Below are 22,315 nucleotides of genomic sequence, written 5' to 3'. Positions count from 1 at the left end.
TTGTGCCATTACTGTTCAACTACACATTAATGACATCAGGCAGGGTTGAACATCAGATGTGCAATTGTTTGCCGATGATGTAAAGACAGGCAGGACAATCAGGGATGATACCGATATTCAGCACTTACAAATGAGGGTAAAAGTGTGAAGCTCGGTCAAGAATTCGAAAATTAAAAAGATTGAATGATCAAGAGAAAGTGAAGCGAGATTCAAAGGTTGAATTGGGTTGGATGAGGCAAGAGATGAAATGGATGGGGAATGAAATTAAAAAAATTCAGGTGAAAATGATTAAAGCAAATCATGTTGGTATGAAAGAGTTAATACGAATTATGACAGAAGAGCAAGTGGCATCGTATGGCGATGCCATTATTAAAGGTGTGCTGGATGATTGAATGCACAAGGTTATTTTTCGAAGTGATAAAATGAGTAGAGTAATTGAAGCATTGGATATGAGGATGGAGCGAGCAAAGGAGTTGATGGTTTTAATAGGTATGAATGACTTGACAGAGGACAACGAGCATGTCAGAATTGATATCAGGAGGCTGCTTAGACGGATAAAAGAGAATAGTGTGACAGGAAGGGTAGTAAGCGTGTTGCCTAGGTATGACTGTACTGAGATGAGGCAGAGAGCAAGGATTATGAATGATATGTTAGCTTAAATGTGTGAGGAGAAAGGAGTACAGTTTTTTAATGTGTGGAATGAGTTTGAAGGAAGAAGTGAACTATATAAGAGAGATGGAATGCATTTGAGTTGTAATAGTGTGAGTCGCTTGCAGAGACCGCTGATGGAAGGTAAAGAAGTGAGTATAGAGAATGAATCAGACCAAGTGGGATGTGATGTGGAAGAGCAGGAGAGATTGAAGAGATGGTTATGAATGAGGAAGTGAGTGGCATGAGTATGGAAAATGAGAGAATGGGTGTGCAAGAGGAACAGGAAAATGGGAAGGCTCAGGGTGCACAGCATGAGAAAAGTGACTGCTCCAAGAGGATGTAAGAGTATGTGTAGACAGGAAAGGAAATGAGATGACCTGGGATCAAGAGGAAACGGTTGGAATTGAAGAGGGTTCTAAAATGAATAAGCAGAAAGGGAAATGGCCCAAGTCGAGCATGAAGAGATCACATCGAATGAGTGGTATCAGTGGACTAGCTGTAGATCCAGGAATGATCTACTGTGTTTGTGTACAAATGCTAGAAGTGTAAGAAACAAGGCAGATGAAATGGTTGCATTAATTGAGTCTGTTCACCCAAAAATTGTTGGAATAAATGAGACATGGTTGGATGAGGATGGCATCCTGACAGGAATAGAGATGGAAGAGTATGATGTGTTTCATGAGGATAGAAAAGGTAAAAAGGGAAGGGAAGTGCTATTGATGATATAGAAAGAGTTATGTCCATATAAAGTAGAGAACGTATAAAATAGTGCCAGTGGTTTTGAGCCATGGTGTGAGATAGAGGTGAATGGAATGAAATACTTGGTTCGATGTTGTTATAGACCAGGTAATGTGGATGGTAGTGATAATGAAATGTATGATCAAATTAGCCAAGCAAATAAGAAAAGAGTGATCATTATGGGCGATTTTTAATTATGGCAATATAGACTGGAATGATATCAGATAGCAACTGAAAGTAAAGAAAATGAGTTTCTTGAGTTTTTGAAGGAATAACTACCTCAGACAGTATGTAACAGAGGGCATGCGAGGATTGAGGGTCTTGGATTTGGTCATCTCATCAGAGGATGTAATTATAAATGAGGTGTCAAATCACACATCAACTGGTGAGAGTGACCATGAGGTGATTACCTGGGTGGTTGCCAGCAGTGTCAGGACCTCTGTGAGAAAATGGTATATGTTGAACTACAAGGGGGGGGGTGATTATGAAGAGCTCAGGAGACAGCTTGCGGGTGTAGCATGGAATGAGGAGTTAGCTGGAAAAGAAATCGATGCAGCTTGGGGGATTTTCAAAAACTGTCTAGTAGGTGCAATGTTTAAATGTATTCCAAGGGTGAGAAGGTTAAATAAGGTAGATGTGAAATGGATGAATAAAGAGATTAAGAATGCGATTATGGAGACAGCATAAGAAAAGTGGAAATAACCGATTCCATGAGGATTACAAAGACCAGGCAATATGAGACTTAGTTGGTGAGGGTAGCTAAAGTGAGGATTGAACAGCAGTTAGCTAATGAAGCCAAAAAGAATCCTAAGCAGTTCTTTTGATATGTAGCCAGCAAAAGAGAGAATGATTATGGAAGGATGATATTGATTGGAGAAAATTGTATAAAAACAGTTGTTGCAGAAGAGGTGGTGGAGATACTTAATGAGCAGTTCATAAAGGTCTTTCAATCTTGTGAATGTGACTTCATGGAGAGACTGAGAGCAGTTGATGATTGGGAGAATAGACTGACTGTAAGTGAGCAAGAGGTGTATGGGGAGTTGAGCAAACTAGATGTTAATAAGGCTGTGGGACTTGATAATATATCACCACATATTCTGAAGGAATGTGCCAGGGAGTTGACGCCAGCCTTGACATATTTTTTAATACAAGTCTAGCACTGGGTCAAGTTCCTAAAGAGTGGAAGGAGGGCAAAATTCTGCCACTTCATAAAGGAAGTGATAGAACTCAACCATCAAACTACAGGCTTATCTTTGTGTCAGGTGTTGTGGTTAAGTTGTTGGAGAAGCTTGTGAGAGCTGGGATGCAGAATTTCATTGACGACAATGGTATTATCTTTGATGGATAGCATGGATTTGCTAAAGAGAGGTCATGTTTTAGTAATCTACTTACTTATTACAATAAGGCGACTGCTTCCATGGACAGAGGAGATGGATACCTAGTAATACACTTCGTTTTATTCTTTCTTTTAAGGTTACACAGTGATCAGCACTCATATTTGTAAATTTAGGGACACAACATCTGTTCAACACGTGTGTTTTTGTGTCCCTAAATTTACAAATATGAGTAATATACTTAGATTTTGCAAAGGCTTTTGATAGATTACTGCATGATAAGTTGTTAGTCAAACTGGAGCACATAGGGTTGGATATTAGATTAGTGCATTGGATTGTAGACTTGCTATCTGATAGGTATCATCAAGTTGTGTATTGGGAAGCGATATCCAGGAAAAGGAAAGTCATTAGTGATGTACCTCATGGGTCTGTTTTGGGACCATTGCTGTTTAACTTGTATATTAATGATACTGGTGAAGATTTGGATGGAGATATTCAGTTGTTTGCAGATGATGCAAAGTTGGGACAAACCACAAAGAGTAGAGAAGATATTGTGGCCTTACAAGAAGACTTGAGTGATTGGGCACTGGAATGCCCAATCACTCAAGTCTTCTTGTAAGGCCACAAGAAGACTTGAGTGATTGGGCACTGGAATGGGGATATGAGTTCAATGTTGCAAAATGTAAGGTTTTAAAATTTGGGAAACAAAGTTGGGATTCAGAATTTATGCATGGGGAGGATATATGGTTGGAGGTGGTGAAAATAAGAGATCTAGGGATGATAGTGGATAAGAATCTGAAATTTAGCGGACACATAGCCAAAATTGTGAAGACAACACAAAGGCTTCTGGGAATGATGCGGAGGACACTGACGTGTAGAAGTAGGGAGATTCTTGTTCTGTTGTATAAGGATTTGATTAGGCCACACATGGACTATTGTGCCCAGATTTGGTCACCTGGTTTTCAGAAGGATGAAGAGATGTTGCAAAGGGTCCAGAGGGGACTGTGGAATGTCGAGTATGAGGAAAGATTGAGAGGATGCAATTTGCAGAGTCTCGTGGACAGGGGGAAGATATGATAGAGACCTACAAGTTAGTAAAGGGTTGTTATAGGATCAATGCTGGAAAAGTTCTAGAGAAAATAGTGGGAGATCAGGGGAGAACCAGAGGTCATCCCTGGAACTGAATAAAGAGAGTGTAAGTAGGGGAGTGAGAAGCAGGTTTTTTTTTGCCTGAGAGTGTGGTGTCTGCAGAGAATTTGAGTGTGTTTAAAGCACGGCATGAAGAGCTGTGTGTATGATAAAAGGACTTCCCACATGAGTTTTTGACTCCATGGGGTCTTGGGTAGTAATAATAATAATAACAATAATAAAACGATTTGAATAGGCTGGAAATTTGGGCAAACAAAAATGGCTATCAGTTTAGGGTTAGTTAGCGTAGAGTAATGCACTTTGGCATATTATGTTAGCGGGCTTATGCTACAAGAAACTAAGGAAGCAAGGGATCTTGGTGTATTGGTGGATAGGAATTTGAAGTTTGAAGTTCAAGGTCACATAGCAAAAGTTGCAAACACAACTCGGAAGATAATTGAGATGCTGAAGCAACCTTGACATGTAAGGATAAGGAAGTCATTTTAACTCTTTATAAGGTTTTGATATGACCATACCTGGATTATTGTGTGCAGATTTGGTTTCCTGGTTCCAAGGGAATAACGAAGCTATGGAAAGGGTACAAAGAAAAGTTACAAAGATTATATCTGAATTATGGGATTTAGATTATGACAACAGATTGTGAGTATGTGGATTACAAACTCTGGTTAACAGGAGAAAGAGGAGTGAAATGATAGAGATCTATAAACTTTTGAATGGGTGTTATAGGATATCATCTGATGAAATTTTTCATTATATGGAAGGTGAGGAGAGAACACAGGAGCATCTATGGAAGTTAAGTTTGTTCACAGTCAAGCAAAAAGTAAGAGCTAGGTTTCTCTCCCAGAGAGCAGCGAGTGAGTGGAATAGTTTGCATTTAGGGGTAGTGAGTGCATCTGGTGTGAATGAATTTAAAGGACGGTATGACAGCTGGTTTGGGTGATTTATAACCTCTCTCGATGAGTCTTTGACTCCCTAGAAGTCTCAGATAATAATAATAATAATAATAATATTATTATTATTATTATTATTTGACACCTCCAGGGAGTCCAAAGACTCAGAGGGAGGGCACCTACTCTACAACTCTCTGTCTCCAACACTTAACCTCATCCACCAACCACATCTACACCAATACCATTACCAGTAGTATTTTCACAGACAATCACAAATACCCATGCCCACGGAGGGATTCAAACCAGCAACCTTTTGGTTGGAGAGTAGATACGCTAAGCACTCAACCAACCAGGCCGGAAAACATCATCATGATTATTACTATAATTAAATTCCTGATATGCAGGGGGGTGTACATTAAATCCTCCAAATTAATCCTCTCTTTAAATATCTGTCAAGACTGAAATATTATCAGATTTTATATTTCAGTCTTCTATTTGTCTTAAAATGAAAATCGGACCTTGACAAACCTCGATTTCCTTGAAGCTTGGAAACCTCAAGCTTCCCTTCTACAATACTTCTTAACCATTTCTCAAGTATACTTGTATAAATCTTACTAGGAACCAGGGGTGGCTCGTGCATAGGCACTGTGGAACTACAGCACCCCCAATTTTTCTCGATATATATAAATATATTCATTAATTTATTTATATTTGCTTGTAATATTTAATTTTATCATCAACAATCCTATACAATTGTCTTATTTTGTATAAAAAATAATAAAAATCCATCTTGTAGCACTTAGGAGGGCAAAGGATGCTAGCAGAACTGTGTTTACCACAGTGTCATATTGCTACGTGCGCAAGCATATGCACGTCATAGTGAGATGCGAGCTATTAGCGTAATGCGGCAGTGTCCATCACGCAGTTCCACTGTTGTTTATACGCAGTTTGCTCTAGTAGCAGAGTGTTGTGGTGCTTATCGTGTTTACTCCCTCTCTTTAAATATTTGGGCATTACAATTAAAGGATTTAATTGTAATGTCGAAAAATTGTAAATCCATTCCTTTAATTATAATTAAAGGAATGGATTTTATTTTTAAGTAATTTTGAATTATAATAAACTGTATAATTTTATCGATAATAAACAATATTTTTTCATGAAACAAAACAAGACGAATATATTTTATTTTTAAGTAATTTTCAATTATACCAAACTGTATAATTTTATTGATAATAAACAATATTTTTTCATGTTTAATTTTTACCATAATTTTGATATTTTATCTAAACACGTATACACTGTACTTACAGTGTGTGTGTATATTTCGAAATTTGCAGCACCCCCACGATTTCAAGCCATGAGCCACCACTGCTGGGAACACTCAGTGGGGAAATACCTCTGTAATTTTCATATTCAGTTTTAGTTTCCTTTTTATAGATGGGTACTATGAGAGATTTACTCTAATCATCTTGAATTCAACCATCTTTCCATGCCTTCTGAATAATGCAGTCAGCCACTGTAAAACTGTCATACCCGAGCATTTCTGGTCAAATATCATCTACTCTAGCTGCCTTTTCACATTGCAGTCTTTTGATAGCTTTTTCTACTTCAGGCCTTGACATGTATTCCTTATTGCATGCCTGCTGAGTGTTTTCTGCAACTGTACTCTCACTGCTTGTTTCATTTAGCAATTTTTCAAAGTAAGTACTCCATATATCATGGATATCTTTATCTTCAGTTTTCATGTCATCTTTATCATCTATGATTCCTTTTACATTCTTTCTTTCATTTCTAAGCTTTGTCAATAGCCTCCAGAATATTTTTCAACCTTCCTAATATTAATTTTCTATGTTCTTACCAAAGTCTGCCGATACTTTTGCTTGTTTTTTTTTTTTTACACACTGCTTCACTTTCTTATATTTGTCCTCTGTATTATTATTATATGGTAACCTCCATGGAATCAACAGATTCATCATGGGAGACCTGCTCAACAAGCAAACATGTCTATCATAATGAGCTTTGAAATTATTTACACCACCTGCACTCACAACGCACTCAGGCAATGTATTGTATTCACTAACAACTCTTCACCTAAAAATTCTACTCTTCACTCCCTTCTTCACCACATCTCTAAACAACTTCCAGGGTGGTATCTCGTTCTACCCATCTTAACATCCACTATTTTTGTAATTTCTTCTGTATTAATCTGAGAGAATCCCTTAACTAGCTTGAAGGTCTGTATCATATCTCCTCTTTTCCTCCTATCCACAAACCTCTGTAATCCACATTCTCTCAAATGCTCTTCATAACCAATACTTCACAGTCCTGATATTACTTTGGACCCTCTCTAGTGTTTCCACATCACAATGAAAAATAGGTGACCAAATCTGAGCACAGTAGTCCATATGTGGTCTGATCAATGCCTTATATAGATGCATCACCACCACCACCACCACCATCACCACCTCCTTATCCCTACACGTCAATGTACATTTTATCATAGCAGCAATACGATATGCAGTCTTTGCAATACATGCAATATGCACTTGGAACTTCAGTCCACTGTTCACCATCACTCCAAGATCCAAATCTCATCCACTTCCTGAAGTATAGCTCCAGCAATACAGTATGTAGCCTTATATCTGTGTATCCCAAAGTGTAACACCTAGCATTTATTAATTTGTCCAAGCAAAAAGTCTATTCAAATCTTCCTGTAGAGAACTAACATCAGCACTACTCCTGATAATTCTACCTAATTTTACATAATCAAAAAACATTTGAAGATCTCCAGTCAATCCAAATCCAAATGAAATATCATTAACAAACAAGTTAAACAGTAGGGGCTCCAAGAAAAGAGCCCTAAAGCATGCTACTGGTTACCTTCCTTTTCTGATACACAGCTCCATCATCATCATCATTATTATTATTATACAGGTACCTCCATGGAGTCCAAAGACTCATCACAGGAGACCCAATCTATCATAACTCTCATTGAAACCATTAACAGACAAAGAACTTATAACTGACTCTGGCAACCCATTCCACTCATTCACAACTCTCCAAGCAAAAAACCTAGTTCTCACATCCCTAACAACCACACCTTCATTCAACATACAGGGATGATCCCTTGTTCTGGTTTCTCTAGCCAAGTGCTGAAACATTTCCCCTTCATCTATCCTATAAAATCCTTTAAGCAACTCAAATGTTTCTATCATATCTCCCCCCCCCCCACCACTTTTCTTCTATCAACCAACTTCTGCAATCCATATGCCTTCAATCTATCCTCATAAGGAACATTCCAACAGGCCACTCACCATCTTGGTCACTCGCCTCTGAATACTCTCCACTGCTTCCCCATCACCAAAAAACCCAGGGGGACAAGACTTGATCACAATAATCCAGATGTGGGTGTATTTATTATTTATTATTATCTCGGGAAACTCCAAGGAGTCGACAGACTCATTGAGGGAGGCCCTAACATCATGTCAAGAGCAACTATTCGACATTCACATGGTATCTATCATACCTTGCCTTGAACTCATTCATGGTCATAGCACCCACAACAGACTCTGGCAGCTTATTCCACTCATTCACCACTCTCCAAGTAAAAAACCTAGTTCTAACACCCCTGCTAACCATGCTCTTGCCCAGCTTCCATGTATGGCCCCCTAGTCCTCCCACCACCAATCCTATTCTCAAAAATATCTTCTGGATTAATCCTATAGAAACCCTTCAGTAATTTGAATGTCTCAATCATATCACCTCTTTTCCGCCTATCGACCAATTTTTTGCAACCCACAAATCTTCAACCTGTTCTCATAAGGTTCATTCCACAAGACCTGCTATCATCTTGGTCACTCGTCTCTGGATCCTCTCCACCTCCTCCCCATCAAGAAGAAACCCTGGCACCCATATCTGGGCACAGTAGTCTAGATGGGGTCTTATCGAGGCTCGATATAGAGTATCAAGGCCTTATATTTTTATTCCTCTTTATTATAATAAAGAGGAATAAAAATTTCCTTATCTCTACTTGTTAATGTGTTCTTCAATAGCCGAGTAATCTTATGAGCTAACTTAGCAAACCTTAGCAATATGTCCTCTAAACTTTAACTCTCTGTTTACCACCACCCCTCAATCTCTAGCTTCATCTATTTCCTGCCATAAGTTGACATTTCTCCACATTAAACTGACACCATTATCTTTAGCACATACTGACAACCAATCTATATCATCCGCAAGCTCTACACACATCTCATACACAGTGATTGCCTTTATTAACTACCTAATTGTGCATCATCAAGCAAAGAACTGAATATTTCTTTTCCAGTTATTTCTTATATCATTTATGTAAAAATTAAACAGCAATGGTCTCCTAGCATTGAACCTTGCAGCACACCACTAGTCACCTGTTTTCACCTCAATTGTGCCCTGCCATATACTACTTTTTGATATCTGTCCAGCAGCACCGTGTTATCCACTTAACCGGTGTCATATCCATCCCCATTTGTCCTAATTTGCATAACAGAGTTCCATGTGGTATTCTGTCAAATGCCTTTGCAAAATCCAGCAAAATCATCGTGCAGCCATTTCCTTTATCCAACTCTGCTGTTACTCTATTGTAAAAAGTTAGTAAATTACTAAGATATGACCGACCCTTCACAAAGCCATGTTGACCCACACACAGTATAATATTTCTATCTATCCATTCTTGAATTTCTTTTTTAACGATTTTTCTAGTACTTTTACCTAAATGCCTGAAATACTGATTGGTCTATAATTTGTTACAGCAGTCTTAGAACCTCCCATTATGCAAAGGAATTATTTTGCCCTTTTCTCACTCCCTTGGAACTTTACCAGAGCTGAGAATTAAATTAAAGAGCCTAGGCAAAGGCATAGCCAGCTCTCTTGCACATTCTCGCAAATCCCTAGCTGATATCCTAATTCCACAGCTGTATTTATATTGAGATTTTGGAATATCGCAAGAACGTCCAATTCATCCACCTCTGTTCTCACTAGCCTCACTAGGATGATAGTGAGGCTAGTGAGAACAGACACTAACCTCACTAGGATGACATAGCCTTGCAAAGTGATTACTCAGTAACTCAACTACTTTATCCACTTCTGTCTACTCATGACTATCATCACTTATTAAGATTAATCTTCCATTGTCATTCTTCCTCTTACTTGCCACATAATGAAAGAACTCTTAGGGATTTCCTTTGGCCTGCTCGGCTAGATTATTCTAATAATCTGATTTTGTCTTCCTTGCAATGTTGGTCACCATTCTTGTATTATTTTATTATTCATGAGTTTGCTTGTATTTTTCATTTCAATTTGCCTTGTATTATTCATAAGTTTGCTTGTCACCTTTCTCTTTATATACTCTCCACAGCATTTTCTTCTACAACTCGTGCTTAATGATCCTATCCGATTAACCTTCCTTACTCTATGTATACAATTTAATACTGCTTCCTCAAGATGACCCGTAACTATATCCCATGCACTACTAACATCCTTACCCTGCAGTGTTTTATATCATGGTACAGATTTAAGCTTTTTCCTAAGCATGTCATAATCACCTGCTTTGTAGTTTAGTTCCACAAATACTGCTTCTTGATAGAACATTCCCCATATTTTACAGTCAAGAATGCATGATCATGTTTACTAATTAGAGGCAATGTTATCACCTCAGTTATGGATAGCTCTTCTGATCCTATGACTAGGTCCAATACTCTCCAACCCCAAGTCCCCTCCATCCCATGCTGCTTTAAGTAATTATCTCTTAGCAGGTGTATAAATTCAATTTCTTCTTCATACCATGTGATCTTTCTTCCTTCCAGTCTATATCTCCATAGTTTAATCCCCCCATAATAATCATTCGACCTGTACTTATTGTACTAATTTGCCAATGCATGTCTTCCAGATCATCTGTGGTACTCCCTGGCCTATAGTGACAACCAGTTGTATATTTTGTCTTACTGTCCTTAATCTCTCACCAGATTACTTCAAATGAACAGCCACCTTCTGCCTGTCTCCTATTCTTTTTGGCTGCAATTCATCTGTTATCATCAGCAGTGCTCCTCCCCCCCCCCATACTATAACATACTATCTTCCCTGAAAATAATAAAACCTTCACATTCAATCCCTGTAACTACATCATCTGCTGGTAGCCAAGTCACACTAATGCCTCTCAATTTTGGCAAGTTTGCACTAACCAATGCCAAAAACTCCTATCTCTCTCTCTCTCTTTCTTGTTCTTGATATTTCCAGCATTAGTATATAGAAACTGCAGCATCCCTATTCTTTCCCACCCACTTTTACTTCCTAAATTAACTACCTTATTCAATATTTTTGCTTGAGAGACTAGATTCCACAGTTGGTCACTCTCACACTCACCCGCCTGATGGTGCCTTCACGCAAACTCACTTGCTTCCATCCTAATTGTTTACATTTTCCTGAATTTGCACTTCATCATGCTCAGTGAACAAAGCTTTTTCCAGACACAGATCAGCAAATCTTACATTATTCCTTCTGTACAATCTACATATAGATCCAATGGCTACCAATGCCCTCTTTCTCAGTTCACCTCTATCATAGCATGGTAGAAGGCTTACAATCTTTCACCTCTAATTCTCCTAATTCTTGCCTCCCTTCTACATGTTGCACATCATCATTTACACCACTATAATATACACTGATGAAGTGCTCATGAAATAATTCCACTATATCCTTTGCTATAACTATAAATTCAGACATATGCCACAGTAGTTAATTACTGTGGAATGCGTGTGAATGTATAGTTATGAATGCTCCATAGGTTTCTCTATATAAGAAAATCATGGTTACTATGGTTACTCTGCTACCATAGCTATCCACCAGCATCAACCTGCCATAAGAGCACAAGCTGACTTATCTGCCAGGAACTGTCGATATGCTTTCCAAGGTTTGGTTCGTGTTCTCAAACTCTTCCATTTTTCTTGAATAATATTTATGTACTCTAGTCTACAGTTCATATCTGAAAGTGGCTCAACTTTGATTTGTTTTAAAACTACTTTCTTACATACACTTCTTTTTAATATGAAATTCAATTTCATCCTACTCAGGACTAAATGGTGATGACTTCCAATTTCAAATCCTCTGTACACTCGTGTTCTGAACTAGTGGGAAAACATCACTATCCACAATAACATAGTCAATGAGACTTTTATTTCTTGTTTGTTTTCTCTCCATTTGAATTCGTGTACATCTTTATATTGGAACATACTGTTATTCATAACTAGCCCTTATCCTGAACAGAAATTCAACAGACACTTACTATTATTATTAGATTTATTATTTTCTCTAAATTTTCCCAAAACATTTCTATATGTCTGGTAATCATTTCCTACTCTGCTGTTTAGATCTCCAACAAGAAACAACTTTTTCTTTTTTGTTGTGTCAGTTGCCTTCTCTAATGCTGCAAAAAAATTCCTCCACTTCTACATTAGTAGAACCTTCTGTAGGCCGAGGGGCGCGCCGGCCACATGTACAATGTGTGCGATGCACACAGGCGCCAAAGAGGAGGAAATACTTAAAACAAATGTTTTTTAAAAGTGATTTTTTTATTGCAGGGGGGAGGATAGGGGTGCCAACTAAAGTTTTGCACACAGGCACCGGACACTACTGGCGTGGTACTGGGTTTAGGGGCGCCAAATAAAGTTTTGCACACAGGCACTGGACACTACTGTAGACCCTTGGCAAAAGTCTCATTGTCCAGTTCCTGATTCTGATATTTGCCCACATCACTGCCTACCATTGAAGAAGAAGATTATCCTCATATTGTGTTGAATACTATATTACTCCTTCTTTTTTCCTGATTGTTACTGCCTGAATATAACATTTGGTATCTGTCACTTAAAAAAAGATCTCACCTCTTTTTCTCCAGAAAACATTAATAATTTAAGTATGTTTAAATAAATCTGTTAGCTATATCTAGTAGGCATTTATTTTTAATCTGCATTAGTGTATCATTAATAAACAAGTAAACAAGAATTTGATGATTGTTGGAAGTTTTTCCACTTGGTTATACTATAAATTAAAGATACCAAGAAATTATATACTAAGGAAAGTGATGTGAAGTCATTAGCTTCTTTATACGAGTTGCCCCAGTCCTGAAAATACTTTAGGTGCAAACTTTGTTCGCTTACACTTGGATAAAGGATTAAACCAAGTATATAATTTCTTGGTATCTTTAATTTAAAGAATTTGATGAAAAAACTTATGCTCATTTCTTTGAGGTATATGGCTTCATTTGGGATATATGAAGGGGATGTGTTTTGGGAGTAGTTATCTCTGTGGTCCATTTGTTTTGTGATAATAATTTCACTAAATGTGTGGCTAATGTGTATTGTCAGATAACTCAGCTATCTACTATTGTGAAGTGTGCTTGGTTGGCAAATGTTTGTATTTTGAGCACAGAGAGAGATCAGGATGTACGGTAATACCTTGCATAGCATGGTTAATAGGTGCTGAAAAAAAGTTCCATGCTATGTAATTTGCAGACAAGATACACTGGCCTAATAGTCCTAGTTTCTTCAATGTAAATTTAAAACAATCAAAGCTTCCTCCTGAACCTGTCAGTCACGTCCACTGTGGTTCCACATATTATTCCTCTTCACTAAAACTTGAATGCTCCTGGCCATCTCAAAGGTCAGTTTTTACAATTGCTTTCAAGCACATTTTATTATTATTTGACACCTCCAGAGTGTCCAAGGACTCATCGAGTGAAGGAGGACACTTGCTCTACAACTCTGTTTCCACCATTCAATCACCAATTGACCACAAATACACCAATGCCATCTACTGTGCTGACCACCACTGGTATTTCCACACACAATCACAAACATCCATGCCCATGGCAGGATTCAAAGCCACAGCCTTTTGACTGGAGAGTGGATACGCTATCCACTCGGCCAACCAGGCTGGCAGGATTCCGAATTCACAATTATATTTTCCAATGCCATTGCTAAATCTAAAATCTTCTACTCTCATGTTTATTTTCACATATTGCCTAAGATAATTATTTTTTAGAAAATGTAAGACATTACCTTTCCTTCATTCCTATGATAATTGCAACATGACTGAGAAGTCAAAAATGTAATTTTTTTTTTTTTGTAAAAAAATATCACTTTTAAATGTTTATATTTTGTGCATTATTCATTTACTTCAGAAAAATATATTGAATATTCACTCATGTGTTCCTTCATGCTTGGTGGAATGGCAGGAAGGAGCGATGACAAGGGGCCATCCCTGGAAGTTATGAAAGGAAGCAGTAAGCAAGAAGGTGAGGAGTGGTCTCTTTGCATGGAGGGCGGATGAACCCTGGAATGAATGCATTGCCTGAGAGAGTGGTTAGAACAAAAACGGTCAATGAGTTCAAGGAGTGGTATGATAGCCTTTGTGTTTCCTAAGATGGACCTCCCACAATGAGACTTTTGACTCCATGGAGGACTGAATAATAATAATAATAATAATAATATTCTTATAATAATCACAGGTGTGATGGTCTACAGACAGCAATGGGAACCTATCACACTAAGATATAATATCATTAGTTAGAGGAGTTAAACCATAAGAAAAATTTGATTAGATGAAATTTATTTTTTTTAAAAATGCTTTATTTATTCTGGAAAATATCTTTTGCGGAATAATCAAATATGGAGTTAAATATGCTGGCAAAGAGGTTGTTAAGATTACAGCTAAGGAAGTTAAAGGATGTAATCTAGCTATGTTATATCCATAGACTGCATGATCATAAAATGGGTACAAAACAAGTATTTTGCAAACACTTTAATATATTTTAAATATATATATTCAAAAAGTATCTGAAATAATTTTATTTCATGTTTATGATTTTAAAAACATATTTTGTCTGTAAATAAGTAGGTGCTAATTAATCACAGATTAAACGTGTTTTAAATAGAAATATGAAAAATTAATAAAATGAATTGAAGAATAAAGAACAAAAATTCTTACTTCCTATTCTTTTTCCAGAAAAATACTACCAAAACTAATAATAAAAAGCCCAAGCCGACACAAGCTGCTATGACAATTTGCAATTCTTGGGGAATTACAGAACAAGTAATAGTTCGCACTAAAGGCAGATCTCTCCCTCCAGGAGGAATGCATCCTTTTGGAGAAATATAATGTAGTGTTTGCACACCATGAATGCACTCTCCCTTCACAACCTAAGTAGAAATTATAATGTTGAAAATTACTTAATATGAACTGGACATATGTCTATAAATATATTGTTTATTTCATCTTTATGTTTTTATTATTATTATGAAGAATAATATAAAAGTAATTTTAGAGCTAACAAAATTTTACAACTCAGCCCACCAACAATTAGTTTTTGGGCTGAGTTTGATTTTTATGATGCAGTTTATGATGCTAAGAGCATAATGCACAAAGTCCAGGGTTAAAACAATATATCAAATAACATATTATTATTATTATTATTTGACACTTCCAGGGAATCCATAGACTCAACGAGGGAGGGCACCTGCTCTACAACTCTGTCTCCACCAACCAACTGCAACAACACCAAAGCTATCATAATAACATTTTTTGGTTTACCGATCAAGTGTTGATCAATTTTATTAACTGAACCAACTAGTTTCGCCACACTTATCTGTATCTTCAGGGCTTACATAGAGGTTTAAACAATCTCGCAATTATGCGTAACTGCAAACTGGCAAGAATAACTGTAAAAAACTGACTAGAATAGAAATGTGGCAAAACTAGTTGGTTCAGTTAATAAAATTGATCAACACTTGATCGGTAAACCAAAAAATATTATTATTTACTAATTTATGATCAAGAAAATAACCTTCATGACCAAAGCTATCTACCGCCAATCACCACCACTAGTATTTCCACAGGCAATCACAAACATCCATGCCCATGGCAGGATTCGAACCCGCAGCCTTTTGGCGGGAGAGCGGATATGCTAACTACTCGGCCAGCCATGCTCTCGCAGGGTTTATGAACTGATTATTCCAATTATTCATAAGTATAACAAAACAAAAACAAAATTTAATGAAGAATAAAAGTAAGTTTCATGATTTACATATGTAACAAAAATTATACAGAATTTATTCAAAAACTCCAATACATTTCATCCAACACTATGTGGATATATTGTCAGGGAGATAGACTTAACTACATTCAAAAGATGAATCAAAATAATGAATCATAAATCATGCATATATTAGCTCGTGTTTCGGTTGCAGCTGAAGTGTATTACGCTATTAGAGTTCAAAGGAACAATTGTAGCTGGTTGCATAAGATTAATGAAATAAGAAAAATGAAAAAAGAAATAAAAAATAAAATAAATAAAATAATAATAATTATAATTAATTAAAAAAAAAACAGCTTATGACAAATTAATAGTGATCACTTTCCAAAACTTGAATACTGGCATACAGTCTGATCGGTTCAGGTTCAGATGATTTCTTAGCATTTCACATGTTTCAAGGAAAACACTATTGAATTTGAACTTGCTGGAGTGAAGAAGTTTAGTCTGGTTCCAAAGAACTCTGTGCCTGGTGTCAATAGTGTGAGAAGCAAAGCCAGACTTTCCAGATTCCAAAAATATATATATTCATGATGTTTTTCAATTTTAATTGATTATTTGGACAAAATGGCCAGTCTGTCCAAAATAGGAAAGATGACATGCGGGGTACTTGATACACATCCAGTAAGAAAAGAGGTGGTAATGTATCCTCTGTTGATGGTAGGAAGGAAGATAATTTATAAGCTGTAGATTGAATTAATGAAGAATCCTTATTATTTCTTTCAATTTCCTTTAAAGTAGGGTACATGAAATTCTTTTCACATCAGATTGTAGTCGTAGAAGGATGATGATTATCAATAATTTCTTGAATGGAAGTTTTGTTGAATCAATTACATATCAGATTGCTTTTAATGTTATTCAGTTGATCTAACAAAAGGTGATCAGAATAACAGATTGTATGAGCTCTGTGTACAAGATGCTTGACAACACCCTTTTTCCTTTCATTTGATAATACCCATTTTCTTCACTCTGGAAGTTCAATTGTAATCGTCCTTTCCTTGAAATATGTGAAATTCTAAGAAATCATCAGAACCTGAACTGATCACACTGTATGCCAATATCCAGGTTTTGGAAAGTTATCACTATTAATTGTTCTTTTTTTTATTCTATTCACTTTTTTTTTAAATTTTAATAAAATAAAATTATTATTTTATATATTTTATTATTTTAATTTTTAATCTACACAACTTACTACAATTGTTCCTTTGAACTCTAATAGTTAATATCATATAGGTTATGCAGGAGGAGTGGTGTGGAGTTTGTGGATGTATGGAGCAGTTTTGACATGCAAAAGGACTTATAAAAGAAGCATGGTGTGCATGCATCTGAATGGATTTGGTATTCAGAATTTGGGAAAAAAGTGTTGTTGAATGAATTGAAAGTGTATGTAAAAAATTAGGGAAACTAGAGCTTTTAGGGGGGGGGGGAAGCTGGTGAGTGGATACGCAGACATCAGTGAGGAAGTTGAGTGTAACTGGTAACAAACCAGAATGCGATAATTAGTATAATGTGTCTCGATAGCGGTGGGCCTATTGCACTTTATGTGTACTAATGCCAGGAGCATTCGGAACAAGGGGGAGGAACTTTTGGCAATAGTTAGTTCATCCTGGTCAAAGGTTATTGGCATTAGGCATTAGTGAGATAATATATTTAGTGGGATAGAATGTGACACTCATAGTGTGTTCAGGGAGAATAGAAAGAAAAAATTGGGGGGGGGGGGGGGGGTATTGATGATAGCTGATGAACTGCAGCCACAGAGAATAGAAGTTCAACTACAGGCCAGTGAAAATAGAACATTTGAGGCTACAGCTGTATATTCAAATATACAGTTGGATGCTTCTATAGACCAGGAGATGGAAAAGATGATGAAGATAGTATGCACTGGCAAATAGGCTCAGTGAGTGGAGAGCAGGTAATTATTATGGGGGATTTCAACTATGAGAAATCATAGACGGAAGGAGGAGAGGACACATAGGAGAAAGGAAATTAAATTTATGCAATTACTAAGGAATAATTCCCTGAGACAGCACATAATGGAATATACTATGGAGTCTGAATGCTCAATCTAGTAATTGCATCTAAGAATTAATCTATAACCAATATGACCACATTACCACCAATTGGTGAGAGTGAACATATCGTCTTGACCTGGGAGTCAGCTAAATGTGTGGAATTTTCAGTTAAGAAGGGGTATATGTGGAATTACAGGGCTGGTAAGTATGACAAGCTTAGGAGATTGCTTGGATTAGTTCCATGGCATGAGAAGCTGCAGGGGCTGGATGTGTGCTTGGTAAGTGGTTTAAGGAATATTCAAGGGAAGTAATTGCAAACTGCATACTTAGAGTCAGGAGAAAACATAAAGTGGGAGTTGAATAGAAGAATATCATCATTAAGCTGGAGCTGCAAATAAAGAAAACAGAAAGGTAACCAGTAGGCACATGAACAGTAGAAAGCACAGGCCAGAAGGGTAATAACTGTGTATATTAAAATATACAGTTGGATGCTTCTATAGACCAGGAGATGGAAAAGATGAAAGATAGTATGCATTGGCAAATAGACTCGGTGAGTGGAGGGCAGGTAATTATTATGGGGGATTTCAACTATGAGAAATCATAGACTGGAAGGAAGAGAGGACACATAGGAGAAAGGAAATTAAATTTATGCAATTACTAAGGAATAATTCCCTGAGACAGCACATAATGGAATATACTAGGGAGTCTGAATACTCAATCTAGTAATTGCATCTGAGAATTTATCTATAACCAATATGACCACATTACCACTGCATGTGGTAAGAAAGGTAAAAAGCATAATATGAAAGGAAATTAGCAGGCCAGTTCAAAGATAATCTCAAACAGTTCTTTTGATATGCTGCAAGTAAAAGAAAGAATGCTTATAGAAGAATGATTTTAATCTGAACCAAAGAAAGATGAATGACAGTAAAAGTGAGAAGAATGATAGCGAAAGTTGGACGCATGTTAGTCCGAAAGTACGGAAACAAAGAAAGATATGTGAGAGTGAAAGTGAGAAGAATGACAGTGAAAGTTGGACGTATGTTGGACCGAAAGTACGGAAACAAAGAAGGATGAATGAGAGGGAAAGTGAGAAGAGAGGGTCGAGAGTTAGAAAGTTAGAAAGATTTAATGATAGAGTGAATGTGTCGCGAGGTTCAGAAGGTGAATTGGATTGGATGAAGCAAGAAATGAAATGGATGCGGAATGAAATTAAGAGAATGCAGGTCAAAACTATTAAAATAAATCATGATGGCATGAAAGAGTTAACAAAAGATGAGCGAGTGGCATTGTATGGTGACTCCATTATTAAAGGTGTGCTAGAGGATAAAATGCACAAGGTATGTTTTCCAGGCGGTAAAATGAGTAGAGTGATTGAGGCATTGAATATGAGGCGGGAACGAGCAAAAGAGTTAATTGTATTAATTGGTACGAATGATTTGAGAGAGAACAAGGAGCATGTCAGAATGAATGTCAGGAGACTGCTTGGAAAGATAAAGGAGAATAGTGTGACAGGAAGGGTGGTCAGTGTGTTGCCTAGGTATGATTGTGGTGAAATGAGGCGGAGAGCAAGGATTATGAATGATATTCTGGCTGAAATGTGTGAGGAGATGGGAGTACAGTTTGTTAATGTGTGGAATGAGTTTGAGGGACGAAGTGAGCTGTATGGGAGCGATGGACTGCATTTGAGTGGTTATGGTGTGAGTCGCTTGGAGAGACTGCTGCTGGAAGGTAGAGAAGTGAATAGAGAGAATGAATCAGATCGAGAGGGGAGTGATGTGGAAGAGCAGGAGAGTAAGACAGGAGAGATTGAAGGAGTGGAAATGAATGTGGAAGTGAGTGGTATGAGTATAGATAATGAGAGAATGGGTGTGCAAGAGGAACAGGGAAACGGGGAGGCTCAGGGTGGACAGGGATACACAGCGTGAGAAAGGTGGATGCTCCAAGAGGAGGTGAGAGAATGTGTAGGCAGGAAAGTAATGGGATGATCAGGGATCAAAAGGAAACAGATGGAATTGCAAAGGGTTCTAAAATGAAGAAGCAGAAAGGGAAATGGCCCCAGTCCAGCATGGAGAGATCACATCGAGTGAGTGGTATCAGTGGAACTAGCTGTAGATCCAGAAATGAGTTGTTGTGTTTGTATACCAATGCTAGAAGTATAAGAAACAAGGCGGATGAAATGGTTGCACTAATTGCGTCTGTGCACCCAGAGATTGTCGGAATAAGTGAGACATGGTTAGATGAGGATGACATCCTGACAGGAATAGAGATGGAAAGGTATGATGTGTTTCGTGAGGATAGAAGGGGTAAAAAGGGAGGGGGAGTGCTATTGATGATAGAGAAAGAGTTATGTCCATACAAGGTAGAGATGCAAGGGGGAAATGGGGCCAGTGGTTTTGAGGCAGTATGGTGTGAGATAGAGGTGAATAGATTCAAATACTTGGTGGGATGTTGTTATAGACCTGGTAATGTGGATGGTGGTGATAGTGAAATGTATAGTCAAATAAGCCAAGCAAATAAGAAAAGGATGATCATTATGGGTGATTTTAATTATGGCAATATAGATTGGAATGAAGAGATAGCAACTGGAAGTAAAGAAAATGAGTTTCTTGAGTTTTTGAGGGATAACTACCTCAGACAGTATGTAACAGAGGGCACAAGAGGATTAAGGGTCTTGGATTTGGTCATCTCATCGGAGGATGTAATTATCAATGAGGTATCAAATCATCCACCAATTGGCGAAAGTGACCATGAGGTGATTACTTGGGTGGTTGCCAGCAGTGCAAGGACCCCTGTGAAAAAAGGGTATATGTGGAACTACAAGGGGGGTGATTATGAAGAGCTCAGGAGACAGCTTGCAGGTGTAGCATGGAATGAGGAGTTAGCTGGAAAAGAGATCAATGCAGCTTGGGGGATTTTCAAAAAATATTTAGTGGATGCAATGTCTAAATGTATACCACGGGTGAGAAGGTTAAATAAGTTAGGTGTGAGATGGATGAATAAAGAGATTAAGCATGCAATACAGAGAAAAAGGGCATTGTGGAGGCAGCATAAGAGAAGTGGAAGTAACCAATTTCATGAGTTCTACAAAGACCAGGCAAGGAGAGTGACTTGGTTGGTGAGAGTAGCTAAAGAGAGGTATGAACAGCAGTTAGCTAATGAAGCTAAAAAGAATCCTAGGGAGTTCTTTCGATATGTAGCCAGCAAAAGAAAGAATGATTATGGAAGGATGACATTGATTGGAGGAAATGGTATAAAGACAGCTGTTGCAGAATGTGTGGTGGAGATACTTAATGAGCAGTTCATAAAGATCTTTCAATCTTGTGAATGTGACTTCATGGAGAGATTAAGAGCAGTTGATGATGGGGAGGAGAGACTGACTGTAAGTGAGCAAGAGGTGTTTGGGGAGTTGAGTAAACTAGATGTAAATAAGGCTGTGGGACTTGATAATATATCACCGCGTATTCTGAAGGAATGTGCCAGAGAGTTGACACCTGCCTTGACATATTTTTTTAATACGAGTCTTGCACTTGGTCAAGTCCCTAAAGAGTGGAAGGAGGGCAAGATTGTGCCACTTCATAAAGGAGGTGATCGAACTCAAGCATCAAACTATAGGCCTATCTGTGTGTCAGGTGTTGTGGTTAAGTTGTTGGAGAAGCTTGTGAGAACTAGGATCCAGAGTTGGGTTGACAACAATGGTATAATCTTTGATGGACAGCATGGATTTGGTAAAGGGAGGTCGTGTTTTAGTAATCTACTTACTTATTACAATAAAGTGACTGCTTCCTTGGACAGAGGAGAAGGATACACAGTAATATACTTGGATTTCGCAAAAGCTTTTGATAGAGTGCCTCATGATAAGTTGACAGTCAAACTAGAGCAGATGGGGTTGGATATTAGATTAGTGCATTGGATTGGAGACTGGCTATCTGATAGGTATCAACAAGTTGTGTATGGGGGTGCAATATCCAGGAAAAGGAAAGTCACTAGTGGAGTGCCTCAGGGATCTGTTTTAGGGCCATTACTATTTAACTTGTATATTAATGATATTGGCAAAGATTTGGATGGAGATATTCAGTTGTTTGCAGATGATGCAAAGTTGGGACGAACCATAAAGAGTAGTGAAGATGTTGTGGCCTTGCAAGAAGACTTGAATAAATTGAGTGATTGGGCAAGCAAATGGGGATGTGAGTTCAATGTTGCAAAATGTAAGGTTTTAAAATTTGGAAAACAAAGATGGGATGCAGAATTTATGCTTGGTGAAAATATATTGTTGGAAGTAGAGGAAATAAGAGATCTGGGAGTGATAGTGGATAAGGATCTAAAATTTAGGGGTCACATCGCCAAAATTGTGAAGACAACACAAAGACTTCTGGGAATGATGAGGAGGACACTGACATGTAGAAGTAGGGAGATTCTTGTTCC

General features: G+C 37.6%; 1 protein-coding gene across 3 annotated transcripts in view; it reads right to left on the bottom strand.

The window, feature by feature from the left end:
- The window catches only part of LOC150106608 (endosome/lysosome-associated apoptosis and autophagy regulator family member 2-like), a 594,368-nt gene that overhangs the window by 114,760 nt on the left and 457,293 nt on the right, over window positions 1–22,315 (bottom strand). For all 3 annotated transcript variants that reach the window (XM_090392568.1, XM_090392569.1, XM_090392567.1), the window contains one exon: window positions 14,777–14,988. In XM_090392568.1, coding sequence (XP_090248694.1) covers window positions 14,777–14,988 — 212 coding nt within the window. The remainder of the gene's footprint in view (window positions 1–14,776; window positions 14,989–22,315) is intronic.

This window comes from Typopeltis vanoorti, chromosome 5, assembly GCF_054136105.1.
Source record: "Typopeltis vanoorti isolate ZY-2024b chromosome 5, IOZ_Tvanoo_1.0, whole genome shotgun sequence".
NCBI lineage: Eukaryota > Metazoa > Arthropoda > Arachnida > Uropygi > Thelyphonidae > Typopeltis > Typopeltis vanoorti.
This window is presented reverse-complemented; position numbering and strand designations above follow the sequence as displayed.